This window comes from Hypomesus transpacificus, chromosome 23 (genome assembly GCF_021917145.1).
Source record: "Hypomesus transpacificus isolate Combined female chromosome 23, fHypTra1, whole genome shotgun sequence".
NCBI lineage: Eukaryota > Metazoa > Chordata > Actinopteri > Osmeriformes > Osmeridae > Hypomesus > Hypomesus transpacificus.
In genome coordinates, this window is record NC_061082.1 from 21,342,416 (window position 1) to 21,360,179 (window position 17,764).

The 17,764-nt window shown below is 44.1% G+C and overlaps 3 protein-coding genes across 4 annotated transcripts in view; all 3 read left to right on the forward strand.

Moving 5' to 3' along the window:
- LOC124484913 (protocadherin alpha-7-like) overlaps positions 1-105 on the forward strand; it is a 1,147-nt gene extending 1,042 nt beyond the window's left edge. The window contains exon 2 of the mRNA XM_047046030.1: positions 94-105. Coding sequence (XP_046901986.1) covers positions 94-105 — 12 coding nt within the window. The remainder of the gene's footprint in view (positions 1-93) is intronic.
- A 4,697-nt stretch (positions 106-4,802) lies between these two features.
- On the forward strand, positions 4,803-8,730 carry LOC124485476 (protocadherin beta-15-like). The gene is made up of 4 exons (XM_047047110.1): positions 4,803-7,322; positions 7,910-7,971; positions 8,115-8,227; positions 8,392-8,730. The coding sequence occupies exons 1-4, from the start codon at positions 4,803-4,805 to the stop codon at positions 8,670-8,672; spliced, it is 2,976 nt and encodes a 991-aa protein (XP_046903066.1). The 3' UTR covers positions 8,673-8,730.
- Positions 8,731-10,243: 1,513 nt separating this feature from the next.
- On the forward strand, positions 10,244-16,642 carry LOC124485479 (protocadherin alpha-C2-like). Of its 2 annotated transcripts, none has more exons than XM_047047112.1 (2): positions 10,244-12,830; positions 15,125-16,642. In XM_047047112.1, the coding sequence occupies exons 1-2, from the start codon at positions 10,395-10,397 to the stop codon at positions 15,146-15,148; spliced, it is 2,460 nt and encodes an 819-aa protein (XP_046903068.1). In that variant the 5' UTR covers positions 10,244-10,394; the 3' UTR covers positions 15,149-16,642. The 2 variants fall into 2 exon arrangements, with proteins under 2 accessions (XP_046903068.1, XP_046903069.1); XM_047047113.1 differs by lacking the exon at positions 15,125-16,642 and adding an exon at positions 13,934-13,981.
- The last annotated feature ends 1,122 nt before the right edge of the window (positions 16,643-17,764 follow it).

Below are 17,764 nucleotides of genomic sequence, written 5' to 3' on the forward strand. Positions count from 1 at the left end.
GTAAATATATTCTGCAGATGGTGTCACGGTGTAAATACAGTAGAACTTGTCGTGAAGGTCTTTTATCATGACTTACATCTTGTTGTCACACAGAACATATCTTAAGAGTTGCTATCTTCCTCCCTCCCTTTCTCCCTCCCTTTCTCTCTCCCTCTCTCACTTGCCCTCCTTCCCCCTCTCCCTCTCCCTCTCCCTCTCCCTCTCCCTCTCCCTCTCCCTCTCCCTCTCCCTCTCCCTCTCCCTCTCCCTCTCCCTCTCCCTCTCTCTCTCCCTCTCTCTCTCTCTCTGACGCTCAGACAGTCAGACAAACAGTCTGTCTTGGCTCATCCTTTGCCTTTCCTGACTTTGAAAGCAGTTCAGACGTAATGTAAGACAGGTCCCCACCACAACAAAAGGCCTAACTTTGAGTTAGAATAAACAATGTATTTCTCTCCCAGGCTCCCACCCTTTCTGTCTGTCTCCCACTCCAATTTTTCCTCTCGCTTTATTATTTCACTCTTGGCGTGAGGAGAAGTATGTGCACTTGTTATGCGTTTTCCACCGTTGCCTTTTCTCTGGAATAGATTATCTGCTGGGAGTGTTGAACAAGTGAGAGAGAAAGAGAAAGAGAGAGGGACAGGGAGAGAGAGAGAGAACAAGAGAAAGGAAGAGAGAGGGAGAAAGAACAAGAGAAAGAGAGAGGGAGAGAGAACAAGAGAAAGGAAGAGAGAGAGGGAGCAAGAGAAAGGAAGAGAGAGAGGGGGAGCAATAGACTGTGTGTGAGAGAAAGACAGGGATAGAGAGCGAGACAGTGTGTGTGTGTGTTTGTGTGTGTGTGTGTGTGTGTGTGAGAGAGACAAGGATAGAGTAAGTGAGAGGTGGAGAAAGAGAAGGAGAGAGAGGGACAGAGAGAGAGACATAATGAGGTTAAAGAGAGGGCTAGAAGAAGTTCACTGACTACTTGTAGTACAAGACACATTGTCCCTAAGCTGTAATAAAGACTAAATTGGTTTAAAGGTTAAAGTTGTGTTGAAGGTAGAATCCACCTTTCCCCTAACTACAGACAGATGACATGTTGTTCCTGTGAGAGATATAAAACCTACTGGTTTGGGTGAACTTCATGAGAACACGGACTGCCAGCGCATGTGCCTCTATATTAACTATTTGAAGGTTAGTAAACCACAAAGAGCTTGAAGAGATTTTTTAAAACAACAGAACCATATTTAGTGGAAAGACTTGACCTGAATATTGCTGTCATAGACTGTATTGGAGTAACTTTAGACTTAAACACAGTATTTGTATGGGACACATCAGACAGCCATGGCCTTCTGCTTGAGCCTCCTGTCACTCATACCAGAGCTGCAATGTGATTGGAGGAAACCTACCCATTACAGGAAGTTGTCTCCCAGGATTGGCGGTTGTCAGGGACCTGAAGTATGAGGTCGTGTTGGAGGTCTGTGTCGTGGAACATGGTTTCCCTGGGCCTGTCAGACAGGGTGCTGGTGCCGAACCTGAGGCAGAAAGGCTGGAGGGATGCGCAGTTGTGTGACAAACATTCCAGTGTCATCACAGAAGTAAACAGAGCAAACGGCGAGAAGGATTGACGATGGACTGAGAAGTGCATTGAAATGAGAGGACCAGATCGATCGCCACAATAACAAAGTTAATTACATGCATAAAGATTGTGGATGAAGAGTGTTATAAGTAAATAACACTCATGTATTAATATAGTTTGAATTTTTAGCAGAGTAATGCCCCATTATCTGTGTCTTGAGGACTGAAGGAAAACAAAGTGGTTTCAGTGTGAATGTACATATTACTGTACTTCTTTCTGTTTCTTCTCCACACACTCCATACACTCAAACACATGCGCACACACAGACCTGCTCACACACACACACGCACGCACGCACGCACGCACGCACGCACGCACGCACACACACACACACACACACACACACACACACACACACACACACACACACACACACACACACACACACACACACACACACACCAAGGTCATCTTCTGATCCTCTGCCACACTTAGCCAAAGGCAGAGAAAAAAAGAAAACAGTTGTGTGATGTGTTTGTCTGTGGTGCTCCAGGTGGCAGGCAGGTGTTTGTCCTTGGCACTGCTAGCTTGACTCACGCTCTTGTTATCCTCTTATTCACAGATATGTTCTGTATCTCTCGTGTTATCAAGCTACACCTGCATGTGGGGCACCAGAACAAACTCAACTGATATGTTACGCAAATGACACAACATGAAACTGTTCGATGTGTCGTCGACAGTGCTGGCCCCATGTGGCTCATGGTGGAACTGCACACTGAGACTTGTTAAGATTCACATCTTGGAGACAGGTGGGTGTAGCTCAGTCGTACAACATTTGACTGCAAACCAAGAGGTTGCATATTCAAAAAAATCCCCCCAGTTCCCATATATCACTGGATTAAAGTTCTGCTGAGGATTTAATTCATTCATTCACCTCTTCAGAGGTTTGTCCTTATTCTTCCAATGTTGTATTCATAGGTTGGTTTTATCTTCACGTCTGTGGTTTCTGTAGGTGTTTTTAAACCAACATATGTGCTGCGTCCAGGTGCAAGCCAGGACTCTTCACTGCAGCGTTTTCCTACTCGGGTTTGTGCTGCTTTTCCGAGGGAATTCTGATGTTTACTCAGCTGATTAACAGGTGCTGTAGCTGCTGCAGTAGATCTCCTTAGATCCCCTTTCTATCTCTCCCTCTCATTCCCTCTCCCACTCTATATGTTTCTCTTAATTGCTCATTACCTCTGTATTCTCACCCCCCCCCTCTATCTCTCTCTTCCTCTAGCTCACTCTCTTTTACTCCCTCTCTCCATCTCTCTCCCTCTCTCTATCCTTCCTGTTGCTCACACTGAGCATGTTTGATTAGTAGATTATCCCCCTGCCGTTGTTTCACCATTGCATAGATAGACTGGTTGAATCTGCCCTCATCCAGATTGATGGACGTTCCAGACATGCACACAAGTTTTTGTGTATGCTGTGCTGGGAGGGAGAGATAGAGAGGGAGAAAGAGTGGGAGAGAGATAGAAAGAGAGAGAGAGAGGAGGAGAGATGGAAATAGAGAGAGAGGAGAGAATTGGAGAGAGAGAGCGTTGAACACATTCCTGGCATTCTGTGTCTGTGGCACCCAGCACCATCTCTGGAACGGGAGGAGTGGTTGCGTGGTGGGTAGACAGGAGTTTTGGACAAATGGAGAGAGACAAATAGAGACCATAGTTGACTCAGGTAATTCAGGCTGATATTGAGGGTTTGCCTCCCTCTACTGGCACTGTGAAACACAGATAAAAGTTGGTTTGAATCATTTCTTGGCTTTCTTTTTTCATAAGGATGGTGGCGTCGTGTAACTTTCACATTTCGTAACGGTTAGCTGACTTAATAGGATACCTGAAATTGCCTCTGCACAAGCCAATGTGGCACGCGTAAGCTATCAAGCTATATCTGGAACCAGGTTAAATCTGATAACTGCCCTATATAATCTACTGTGCCGTATGCACATCTGCCGTTTCACAGCTTTACTTTGGTCTGTAAATAAAACCACGTCCGAATGGATTATGGGGGACATTTATATAGACCTACAGTGAATGTGTGTGAGTGTTGTAATCTCTTTGTATTTTTTATCCGTTAATGTGTTTGTCTAGAAATGACCGGCCACTTAGCAGTCAAGTTATGTTTCCACTTTGGGTTAAATAACGTTGAGAATGCACTTAAGGCGGGTTTTAAGCAGGTCAATGTAACTACACCAGAGATAACAGCACGTGCATCCCACGGATAGCCGCGGGATTATTTCTCACAAAATATCTTAATTCTTCTGTTCGCTATAATGATCCTGGATAAATGCCCTCTAATCCCTACTCCATTAATTAAAAAGAGCACGAGCCCATGGAGAACCTCGCCATCTGTCGCGGTTTCATTCCTGTAGACAGATTGTGTTTTGATCTTATTTAAAACAAGGGGATTGGACTGAATTTTACAGCGGTGGAGTCAGTGTGATGGAGGGATGAGAGAATAACCTCTCCCCGGTGAGAAGACGACATGTCGAAACCTCGGCCTCCTCCCATCTTCTTATAACGAAACCGTCTTAAACCGTGTTTAAATAAACCGTTTTTTCCCTCACAGACATGTTTTAAAAGAAAGCTGGGTTTACTGAAACAGGAGAAAGCTGGGTTTACTGAAACAGGAGAAAGCTGGGTTTACTGAAACAGGAGAAAGCTGGGTTTACTGAAACAGGAGAAAGCTGTGCTGAAAGGAGCCTGTTCCTGTCAAATGAAATAAAAATGCATTTTATTTTCCACGTTGGATGATAATTTTGTTAATGTGTGGTTTTAGTCTCCTATTTGTAAACGTTGGGCGCTTGTGATGAGTTTGATTGGTGCTGAAGATTAATGTGTTGCAATTGAAATGGGTTTAAGAACAGATGTTGATTTTAGTTTTGGGATGCTGGGATTGAGCCAATAAACACGCACGCACGCACACGCGCGCACACAGACAGAGCACAACAAAGCTAATCAGTGCGAGCCGCCTCCAAACACAAACCCTCCCTCCCTCTCTCCTCTCCTCTTCACTCACAATGTTCGCAGACATTCACTCGGATGGCACGAGACTGACCACTGCGTCAGCTTCAAGTTTTGGATGCAGTCCGTCCGTCAGATTAGATTCAGTTTAATGTTTGTGTTACATTTACTTTAAATGTATAAACTTCTACACGTGTTTAAAGAAACGTTATTTTATGGCACTATTGCCGCATTTGTTTAATTAATCCGGACTTTGCTTTGTGCAAATGGACCTACGGGGTGCGAAGAGACGACTGTCGCGAAAATGGCAGGTGACCTGTCTGGCACTAGCGTGCGTCCTGGATTTAGTTTGGGGACAAATTCGCTACTCAATCCCCGAAGAGCTCGAGCACGGGGCTTTCGTTGGAAATATTGCGGAAGACCTGGGCTTAAATGTCGAGAGACTTTCCGCTCGCAGGTTTCGAATTGTGTCAGGTGCAAAAAAACAGTATCTGGAGGTGAATTTAGAAAACGGAGTTTTGTTTGTTAATGAAAGAATAGATCGCGAGGAACTCTGTGAGCAAAGCATCTCGTGCTCCTTTCATCTGCAAGTGGTCATAGAAAACCCTTTAGAACTCTACAGAGTAGAGGTAGAGATTTTAGACGTGAATGACTATTCTCCCAGTTTTCCGTGGGGCGAGTTTAATTTGGACATATCCGAGTCCGCGGTTACCGGATCCCGCTTTCCTTTGGAGAGCGCGCAGGACCTGGATGTCGGGAGCAATTCTCTGCGCTCATATTTGTTAAGTGTGAACGAACATTTTGTTTTGGACATCCAGACGCGGAGTGATGGCAGCAAATTTGCAGAATTAGTCCTGCAGAACTCGCTGGACAGAGAGCAGCAGAAAACACACCAGATGGTTCTGACTGCTGTGGACGGAGGCTCGCCCGAGCGCTCTGGAACTGCACAGATCAACATAACAGTTTTGGATGCAAATGACAACGCTCCGGTGTTCGACCAGTCGTTTTACAGAGTGAGGCTTGTGGAAAATGCACCTAAAGGCACAGTGGTGATTAAGCTAAATGCCTCAGATCTTGATGAGGGTCCAAACGCTGATATCACGTACTCATTCAGTGGGCATGCCCCCATGAAGGTGCGCGAGCTTTTCAGCGTTGACTCGGGCACCGGAGAGATCAAAGTCAAAGGACTAATTGATTATGAGAAGGCTCGGATGCACGAGATATATGTTCAAGCTAAAGATAAGGGTCCATCGGCCGTGGCTGTTCACTGTAAAGTGCTGGTTAATATCTTAGACGTGAATGATAACCTTCCTGAGGTGATTTTAACGTCCGTCTCCACACCTGTCCAAGAGGATGCGCCTCCAGGAACGGTCATAGCCGTTATCAGCGTAATGGACAAGGACTCCGGTGAAAATGGGAATGTTGACTGTGAAATTCCGCATCACGTCCCTTTTCAGCTCCATTCCTCTTTTAAGAACTACTACACATTAGTCACTAGCGATTTTCTTGACAGAGAGAGAGTGCCCGAGTATAATATCACACTCACCGCGAGAGACATGGGCGCGCCTCCTCTATTTACAAGGAAAACAATACTCGTCGAAGTGTCAGACATGAATGACAACGCACCCCGATTCAAGCAGCCTTCCTACACAGTGTATTTGACGGAGAATAACGCACCAGGAGCCTCTATTTGCTCCATAACGGCCATTGATCCTGATTCGGACCAAAACTCATATCTGTCCTACTCTATCCTGGAGGGTGACATACAGGGGATGCCCGTGTCCACCTACGTGTCCATAAACTCTGACAACGGCAACATTTACGCACTGCGTTCATTCGACTACGAGCAGCTAAGAAACTTTCAGATTTTAGTCCAAGCTCAAGATGCCGGCTTCCCTCCACTGAGCAGCAACGTTACTGTAAACGTGTTTATTCTGGACCAAAATGACAATGTTCCTGTCATCCTATCACCTGTACCAGTAAACGGCACGGCGGCGACTGCAGTGGTGCCCAGAACAGTGGATGCTGGTTACCTAGTGACGAAAATCACTGCGACGGACTCAGACGCAGGTCAAAACTCGCGTCTTTTCTATCAGGTGCTGCAGGCTACAGACCCCAGTTTGTTCAGCGTTGCCCTGTATACGGGTGAAATCAGGACGATTCGCCGTTTGGTTGATAAAGACCCCATAAGGCAAAGGCTGGACATCCTGGTCAAGGACAACGGTCAGCCGCCGCTCTCGGCCACAGTTTCCATCATCCTGTCAGTTGTTGACAGCGTGCCAGAATTGCAGCCTGATTTCGGTGACCTCGCGTTGAGCCCCCAGTACCGCTCTAACCTTACTTTGTACTTAATAGTAACCCTGGGCGCCATCTCGTTCACGTTTCTGGTGGCTATTATTGTCCTGGCAACGATAAAGGGTTACAGGGACAGACATTCCATTCGAGGTTACAGTTTCTCTGTCAGCGCTTGTTGCGGGTTTCCGTCAGAAGAGTCCGCCACGGACGTGTACAAGAAGTCCAACCTTAACGTGCAGATATCCACAGGCACCAAAGGAAGCACGAAGTGCGTGGAGCCTGGTAGCAGCGGCCCGCTGTCCCAGGCATACTGCTACAAGATGTGTCTGACCCCGGAATCCTCCAAGAGTGATTTCATGTTCCTGAAGCCATGCAGCCCGATAACTGAAGCGCCGCAGAATAACACCAAGACCAGCGAGTACCTCACCTCGGCATGGAACTTACACGACAGCAGGCAGTTCGTCAACAACGGAGCTACAAGTCCAAACGAGGTAAATGTTACTTCAAGGGACCAACGTTTTCATATATGTTATTATATTTTAGATTATAATAAAAAATGATAATGTAATTATAGTACAATGACTATCAAACTTGTGTTTGGTGCTCGGAATCAAATTAATGCATTTCACGCGCCATTACGCACGATCGTTTTGCATACAGGACGTCCTATATATACATAACTAAAACTAGGGTCACAAATATCAAATAAAATAAAATAACGATTTGAAATAATCGTTGAAATACAAATATAACAGGTCAATGAACGGTATTTTCTCGCATTATATTATTTGTTTCTTAGTTTTTTTTACCTCATCCAAATAGGTGCAGCCTGTGCCGTATTCTGTTTGCGCGCCCAAATGCTAAATGATGTAGCCTAAATAATATGGGCTCAATTATTTAACTGTCTACATACTTACATACTTAAAGTGATGCATTCTTAATGTAGCGTTTAAAATGGTCCGTTACATCACGCCATATGCTGAATGACTAGGCTTCTGTGGTAGCGAGCTGTCCCTTACTCACTTATCTGCATTGCTATTCTATGTCTCATAGTTTTGCCTCTATGCTATTTTTCCAGCTCAAGCAAGCAAACAAGGACTGGACATTGACAAAAAATCAACGGAATTCAGCACACAAGAGGTGAACCCCACCACCACCGCACACACACATACACACACACACGTACTCACACTTCCAGTCACACATTCACACACATGCACAAATACGAGGCCCCCTTGGTGTACATTTTGTAAATGTGTGACCTTTCCATTTCCTCTCCAAAGCTACAGCTCTGTGAACATGGAGCGGACCCTTCCACCGAGGCCCAGGCAGGATCCAGATGGCTTCTCCTGCCCTGCACCCCCTCAGTACTGGACTTGGGGAAGCCACGCCCGGGGTACGTACCACACCACGGTCCACCTCCACGGTTTCCTGTCACATGACTGAAACAAACAAATTAAAACGCACACAAATAGACAAACCATTGAAAGACACTGCCCCTTAAATTCATAAACATCATTGTAGAAAATCATCTAATAACATGATGTGCTATGGTAACAGAATACAAGATGTCCCATCAAGGAATCGGGGGGGTCCCAGACCATTCCTGGACCCCAAGGTACACACAACCCCCCTCAGCCCAGCCTCCACCGGACTATCAGCACAACGTTTACATACCCGGCACGCCATCTGGGTACTGCACGCTAAAGCCAGCCCTGAGAGGGGAGCTGGACGTCTACAACTCCTTCTCCACCTTTGGGAAGAAGAGGAGGCTGGTGTCTCACTACGAGCAGGGTCTGGAGAGAGAGGATTCCCTGATCAACAACCACTTCTTCAAATGAGGGACATTGAATCTTGAGAGACTGAACACTGAAACATTCTAACGTTCAAGAACTACTTTGACTGTCAGTGGTGATTTATTGTTGTCTTCATTCAACTTTCCTGTTTTGTTTGTTTCATGTTTATTCATTCTGTGTTCTCGGTCCAAAATGATTGTACCATTAAAGCTGATTATAAATCTATAATTCATGCTTTGGTGTTGTGTTAGATGTTTTTCATCAACTTAAGTTCTTACAAGGTTTGATTTTTGGGGAGGCCAATTATGGCCTGTAGGCCTCATTAACCAGAACTCATATTTCTTTTTAAAATAGAAAATTTTATTTTCTGTTTTTAGATTTCTTGTGTGGACAAAGTCATGGAACATTATGACAATCAGACTAACAACATTTCAGAGAGAACATTTAATTAGTCTGATTTACCAGGAACATAACAAGAAGGTTTGATAGATTTTCAACCCAAAATAGTTGTATCACAGTCTATTTCAAAATACCTAATTTCCCTTCATTTAACAGACATGAAGAGAAAGCTAAAACATAGCCTACCAATTTAACCTCATCTATACAGCAGTGTTTTAGATAATTTTGCATCAATCATATATTTTCATTTAATAATTCTGGTAATGCTGCGAACAATAATAAGAGATGGACAAAATACACACAAAAGTGTCTGTACTTGTACTTGAGTGAAGGATCCTTGAGTGAAAGATTACTCAAGTAGAAGTACAGATACATGTTTAAAAAGACTGATCAAAGTTGAAGTAGGCCTACTGACTTAAAGTAGGATAAAGAAATATGGGCTCAGACATACAAATGTAAAAACTAGTCATTCCTACTTGCTTTTTTAATATTTTAATACACGTGTCATATTAAAACAGTGTAATAATAGTAAGAACAGTAATCACAGTGTAATAACATAATAACAGTGTAACAACAGCTTACTTTTAAATCAGTTTGATAGTTCTCGACAAGGCTTGGATTCTCTTTTCACTTCAATCATTTAGTTCTAAATGTAGATGTCAATGTAGATGTGCAACAATTATATTTTAGAATGTTTTACTTATCATAAGTCTTAGCAGTTAGGCCATTTTTTCCTGACTTTTTCTTTTGGCTTTTTCCTGACTTTTTCTATTGAGCTTATTATATTTTTGTTGTTGTCCAAAACAACATTTGTGGGTAGGGCAGCCAATTACTTCTCAATAATGTCAGAAAGCTTAGCTAGTTTCAAGACAGCTACTGTAGCCAAATCACGTTTCTGGTTTACAGTTGACTCTGACACGACTTTGCAAACGGCACTATGCGGAGCTGTCTACATTCTCTGGTGCTGATATTATTGTTTTGATTTTGTGTTGGCTTTATCGACCCTACTTTAAAACACTCTGAACATAACAGTGGTTCATTAATTTGATCAGTGTGGGTATTTCACTGTGTGAAAATGTCACGGGCCAGTATACGTGCCCAGATGGCGATGTTAAACTATTTTGAATGGTACAGCAAGTCTATTCCATGGCAAGTGACGACTACAGAAGACGTCATCAAGATTTAGGACACAACGCCTAGGCTACGCTACCTCAGCTGTGCCGCGTGGAGGCTCGACATGAATTTTGCAAGGCGGAAGAGAATGGCTGCGATCGAACAGCATATCGACACCAGTCTACAGATGTGAAGACAACCATTTTAAGTAAATAGAAACGATTCCAATTTATTTTGCACTATAATCATTCTATCATGGCGCGAATTATGTCGTTCAAACGGTCAGGGTGGGTCGCGGCTCTCTTTGTGTTCTGTGGGATGTGGGGGGCTGCTTTGTCCGTCACTCGGTACTCCATTCCAGAGGAAATGCAAGAGGGTTCCGTTGTTGCGAACTTGGCTACAGATTTGGGACTTGATGTTCGCAGTCTGGTAAGACGCAAGGCAAAGCTTGATATCATCCACAGTAAAAAATACCTTGATATCAACAAAGAAACTGGCGATCTGTACATTATAGAGAGGATAGACAGAGAAAACATATGTACGAGCAAGACAACATCTTGCTTTTTGAAAATGGATGTCATATTTGAAAACCCTATTCGCATTTTTAATGTTGAACTGGAAATTATGGACATAAATGACAACGCGCCGATTTTTCGAAGGGAGACCATGCAATTGGACATATCAGAATCCACTGCTCCCGGAGAGAGGTTCTCGTTGACAAATGCAGTGGATGCAGATGTTGGTGCAAATTCTATAAAAACGTATTATCTAAGCGAAAGCAAATCTTTTACAATCGATATACAGACAGGAAGCGGTGGCTCAAAATACGTAGATTTAGTTCTCAATAGCCATTTAGACCGAGAAGAACAGGGAATTCACAATCTGATATTAACCGCTGTAGATGGAGGAGTCCCTGCGCGCTCAGGCACAGCCAGCATAATTATTAGGGTTCTGGATATCAATGACAACGCCCCCTTCTTTAATCAGGAGGTATACGCAGTTAATATAAAAGAGAACTCCCCTATTGGAACAGTAGTCATTAAGTTGAACGCAACAGACTTTGACGAAGGCATAAACGCAGAGATAACGTATTCCTACACATTGTACACATCGGAGAAAACGCAAGAAATGTTCTCTCTCAATCCTGACACTGGAGAGATCAAGGTGAAGGGCGTGATTGATTTTGAGGAAAGTCAAAGTTTTGAAATGCACATACAGGCCAAAGACAAAGGCCCAAATGCATTAACAGGAGAATGCAGAGTGATGGTATCTGTTACCGACATGAATGACAACCATCCCGAGGTAACCGTCAAATCTTTCAAAAGTACAGTCAAAGAAGATGTCACCGTAGGAACGATAATAGCCGTTATCAGCACCCGCGACAGAGACTCCGGGAGAAACGGAGAAGTTGAACTTACTTTTAATCAACAAGCACATCTACCCTTTGTTCTCAACAAATCCTCAGATGAGTTCTTTGCACTCCTCGTTTCAAAGCCCCTGGACAGAGAAATGATCTCCCGATACGACATCACTTTTAAAGTCACAGACAAGGGCACACCTCCTCTTTCTGATAATGAAACCATCACCTTGGAGATTCTTGACGTCAACGACAACGTACCAGTGTTTCCACAGTCCCTCTACACCATCCACGTCATGGAGAACAACGTCCCTGGTGCGCTGTTGACCACCCTCACCGCCTTTGACCCAGACCTCCACGAGAACCAGTATCTGGTCTATTTCATCATGGAGAAAGAGATCCAAAACACCTCCATATCGATGCTGTTCTCCATCAACCCAGAGAACGGGAACCTTTACGCTCTGAAGACCTTCGACTTTGAGAGAGAGAGGGAGTTCCTGTTTCACATCGAGGCCCGGGACTCAGGCGTTCCCGCTCTCAGCAGCAACGTCACGGTCCACATCGTCATCCTGGACCAAAACGACAACACGCCCGCCATCGTGGCGCCGTGGCGCGCCCAGGGTTCCGTCATCGAGGAGGTGATCCCGAGGTCCACCGACAAAGGTCACCTGGTCGCCAAAGTCATCGCCATCGACTCGGACTCGGAGCAGAACGCACGTGTCACCTACCAGCTCCTGCAGGTCAGCGACCCGACGCTCTTTAGTCTGGACCAGTACAACGGCGAGATCCGCACCACCCGTATGTTCAGTTACAGGGACCCTCGCCACCAGCGCCTGGTCGTCGTCGCCAAGGACAACGGAGAGCCGTCCCTTTCTGCCACGGTGACCATCAAGATCACGACGGTGGAGCACATGGTGACGTCGTTCTCCGAGACGACGGAGGAACCCTTCGAGTATGACATGTTCTCCGACCTCAACCTGTACCTGGTCATCGGCCTGGGCTCCGTTTCTTTCCTGCTGCTCATCACCATCCTGGTGATCATCGTGATCAAATGCCAGAAGCCCAAACCCAAGCCCATGAAAATCCCCCCGCCCAACAGGAACAGCTACGTTAGCAGGAACAGCTACGTTAGCCAGAGAAGCTCCACCATAGCAGACTCCACCCTGATCTCCAGCGACGCCTACTGGTACAGCCTGTTCTTGGCTGAGACCCGGAAAGGGAAGGTGGTGGTGAGGCAGCCCATCGTGCCCAAAGGAGCCGGGTACTTTGTCTCCAGTATACCCAGAAGCATAGGCCCCACAGAGACCAGCGACTCCAGGGCATCCACACTACAGGTAGGCTGACTCCACTCTGGCAGACAGTTTTGTCTTTTATTTCCAAACTTAGCAGTGACTTGTTTCTGCCTGTACCTGTGATGCTGCAGGATTGATTTGACAAATGTTGGGGTGGTCTGGTGTTACTTTAGTTTTTAGTTTTTTTTTAAGAGATGAAGGAAGCTATACCTTGTTTAAATATGTTCTACAGAACACCACATTCCTCAGTCCTCACCTCTGTCAGTCGGATTAGATGGCAACATGGCTTGACCATTTGTTTCCTAAGCAATACAAATGCGGGATCTGGAGGAATGTGGCAGTATGCTGTAGATGGTGTATGATCTTCATTTTCCCCTAATATATAAACTGGTGATGTGACAGTGTGACTTTACAATGTCTGCCATCCCTCAAGATCACTGACCTTCCATTTCCTTATGGAAAAATTCTGCCGGTCATATCAGAGAGGTCAATACTGGGAAAAACCATAGGCATTATAACATAAAGAAACATCAGACTGTGATGTTAACCTAGTCACTTTGTGTGTTATGGCTGGGAATCACTGTGTGGTTATTGAAGACACCTAGAGCATAAAAACTGTTTGTGTTTCATTTGCCTTGGAGTCATTCACGGAGTGGGGACTCGTGTAGCCTGGCTGTATTAAATAATCAAGTGAATTCACAGGCGGCTAGATGCCACTAAGACTCTCACAGTGTAATAACATGTAATATTGATGACAAAGTGGTTTTTCTAAGAAAGTATGTTTTCATTTGTTATGGATATTACTTCACTAGCTAAATTATCTTCAACATCCAAGGTGATCTGAGGACAGCAATCCTGAATAATTCTACTACTTGACTTTTCTACCACAAGGCCTTTTTTGGGCCTGATATTTGCTTTTGTCTTTTTTCTTTTAGGATGCCGTTTCCAAATAAGGATTCATGTTTCTGATGTACCTTATGTCAATGTTTATGTTCCGTTTTTGGGATAGGGGTTATTTAAAAAAAGTTAAATTAATAATTAATATCATTTCAAAAGTGGGTGTATGTGTGTGTGTTTGTATCTGTGTGTGTGTGGGTTGGTGGGTGTGAAATGACCATTGAATCTGTCTTTTCTTTATTCTTAAGTACTCAAAATGAAAGGAAGTCCATTCTACAACTGGAGGTATGCTGGTTGCTGAATACATGTTATAGGACCGGTGTGATTTGTGTAAAAGAGACTAGAGTTTCTCCTGTTTTTGGTCCAGTTCTATTTGTCCTGCTCTCAAAAAATTGGATGTTGAAATACAAAACACAAAAGAAACGAGACCTTTGCTCACCATGCCTGTGATAATTGGTTCTAACCCCTTTCTAAGAGAGACTCTTTGCAAGGAGCCCTTATGCAATGGAAGGAGATGCAGAGAGAAAAAAAAAGCATAATTCCCAAGCTCTCTCTCTTCTCTCTCAATCCCTCAGTTTCCTCCCCTGACACAAACTGCTCACCCTCTGACCTTCACCACTGCACTCCTGTGAGCTATGAATATTAGATTGGCAAATCTTTCCACAGAGAGGAAACCAATCTCTCTCCGACAGTTGAGATTAGGCCCGGAGTGTCTGCCAGGTCAGAACAGTAATTGTGACACAGGGTTTGCCTGGGTAGAGTAACAGGGCAAAGACCTGGCACAGATGAAAGAGAGGATTATAGCTAGTCCTGGCTGGCCTTCAGTTTGATCACCTGCTTAAAACAGCAGCTCTCACTGTCAGAAGCACACATGAGTTCATTTTAGACTCGTCATTGGTTAGGGAGAGCGGAGGGAGAAATTAATGACAATAGACATACTATGGAGATCAGTACTCAGGTACATACACGCATGTACACACACACACACACACACACACAAACCTACCAACTACACACTGCGATGTGCATGTCTCCTATCTCCTATTTTCTTTGTTACCCTGTTCTTGTCACTTTTTTGGTTTTATTCAAATTTCAATTGCTTGCTTTTCAATCTGGCCTCAATTCAGGCGATTGAAGCTCTGTGATTCGGCCTACTTACAGTCTTACTGTGGAGAACATTTTAAAAGGTTCCGAAAGTTCAATCGAATTCACAAAGCAAACCTCCTTTTCATAAAACCGAGGCTTGGAATTTACTTACTGTAGAAAGTAAGCAAACCAGCTGAAATCCATCTCTGTTTGACTGATGGGGACAGTAACCAGTCAGGCCCCGGTTGAGAAAACTCTGTCACTGCATGAGTCGTGGCATTGTGGCTGTCAGTCAGGTTCACCTTCCACATTAATGATGCTAACGTTCTATTCTTGTTTCTGTCCATCCACAGGAGTCCAGCAGTGACCTGCCATGACTTCTCAGACGGGTTGAGAACTTTCTACAAATTCCACCTGACATCGAAGACGTTCAAAGACACAACCACAGCCCCCTACCCCCACCCCCCAGCTCTCTATCAATAAGATCCAACAGTGAGCTCCCTCCGCGGGCATCTCTTGGACCCTTCTTCCCAAACACCAACCTCACACCAGTGACCTCTTCTGCTGTAAACTACCTTCAACTCCATCAATCAAGCATGAATCTGCATGGCCACACTACCAGGTGCTTGAGCTTTATCGTCACGGAGAAGGAGGAGCCTCCGCCGAGGATGCTGGGACTGAATAGGAGTGCTGTCGTTTTTGGGGGATGTTGCTGATGACTTTGAACCTAACGGCAGGTATGGACATTCCATTTCCTGTTCCTCCAGGAAGGATGCGATGCAGGAGATGAAAGTGTTCCACATGTTCTACTTAGGGGTTTTCTGTCATGCTTTGCCATGTCATCACAGGCTTGTTGTATAGTGTGTTAAGATGTTTTTATTTGCTAGTCCAAATATACTTTTTAAAAAAACTAAAAACACTCTCCGAAAAGAAAAGAAAAAGCGTGCATTTTGAGTTTGTCATTTTTCATACAACTGTTCAGGAGCTATGATAAACATAAGGCATAGATTTGAGAATTCTTAACTTTGCAATGATTCACCGTGAAGCATAACGCACAGATCAACTGCAATAGAGGCAACATCCTTCTGTATGTAGTGTCTCCCTGCCTGAGCAGAGTCTTCAGGTTGAAGCAGACTGGACCGTCTATGTAGCAGGCCTGCTCCCATGATCAGGACGCCCCGTAGTACCATATCCTGTCTCCAGTCCGTCACAGCTCTCTCAAGCTAACCCTCACAGCCCGGTAACAGGGTCTCACTACCACGATCATCCACTCAGAAGGCCACTGTGAAAGCTAGGTCAAACGGGAATTCAAATATAAAACAAAACACACAAAAAAAACATTGGTGACAAAAGACCAGACAGTTGTATTCTGTAGAACGATTTACTATTTTCACTTTAAAGAATAGGACTGTTTATTTAAAAAAAAATATATACAAATTATATTTATGTCAGGCATGGTGCAATTCAATACTCTGGCCATGTTTTAAAAGTTGAATTATGATGATTGAATTGAACTTTATGAGGTAGTGTTTTTTTATTCAACTATTTGATATAACTACTCTTATTGCAGCTTTTTTGTGATTTCTTCAAGTGCATTTTGTGTTTTATGATATTCGTAGTGCAATACATGATTTGTTCTTTCTTTGATAGTGTACAGACATTCAGATCTAATTCAGCACTGAGTCCACTATTAGATATGTAGCCAAATGGTCGACATCAACACCTCCTCATCCAGGTCTGAAGAGCTCAAATAACTAAACGTCAGGCATTATCTTTCAGAAATGAGAACATAGAAAGACAAAGCCAAAATAGGGATGGAAAAGAAGAGAAGGCTCAGAGAGAGAGAGAGAGAGAGAGAGAGAGAGAGAGAGAGAGAGAGAGAGAGAGAGAGAGAGAGAGAGAGAGAGAGAGAGAGAGAGAGAGAGAGAGAGAGAGAGAGAGAGAGAGAGAGAGAGAGAGAGAGAGAGAGAGAGAGAGAGAGAGAGAGAGAGAGAGAGAGAGAGAGAGAGAGAGAGAGAGAGAGAGAGAGAGAGAGAGAGAGAGAGAGAGAGATAACCAGATATTTTTTAATGACAGGTCGGCTCTTGATTGTATCAATCAATTCACTCAGTGTTTTAATTCCAAACAGACCATACCCCAAATTCTAACCTTCTCTCTAAAGACCTTCAACATGTAAAAGGGATAAGTAAAGAGGCCCAATCTGTTCTTTGTGTCTCTGCCAATGGATTCACTATTATTAGATCTATCTCCCTTGAAACCCTCTCTCTCTTCGTGTTGCATGACCTCTCTTCTCTCTCTGTGGTCGGATGAGGTTAGCCTTAGCTGCACTGACACACACACACACACACGCACACACACAGCTGTCTGTGCCACACCCATAATGACATTCGTGGAGGATATGCCACATGGTCATAGTGTGAGGCGAGCACTATATAATACTTAACCATATACATACTTAACTGTAGGATAATGGTGAAGGAGTGGTGCTTTGAGCGGTGCCATATGCATCACCACAAAGCATGTGACTTGGAAAAGAATGAGATAATGGTGCTTAATCCAGATTTCAAGTCATGATTATTACCATGGCTGAGATGCCATCTGGACTGACTTACTTCCCTGACTTTTGACCACCGGTGCCAATCATGGGGCCTGGTGATGTGACCCGGCGTCAAAGTATTACTAGTATTATTTGAACAGATGTGCTGTAAGAACTGTAAAAAAATAAATAATAATGGGATGGGTTGAAACCAGGCTTGATATAACTACTTTTTACTTTGTTGTGTTTTGATACGATTCTGTACAATTTTGATATCAGTTGTATTCGCTGTGGTGTGTTGGAGAACACCTGGGAGAGTTCATGCTGCTTGCTTAGTAATGTGTGTTTGTCTGTTTTAGTGTGTAGTGCTTATTCCTGCATTTTACTTCTGCTTTTAGACTGTTTCTTGAGTCCCAGAGAGTGTCTCTGTGTGGCTTGTTACCTAACTGACATGGGA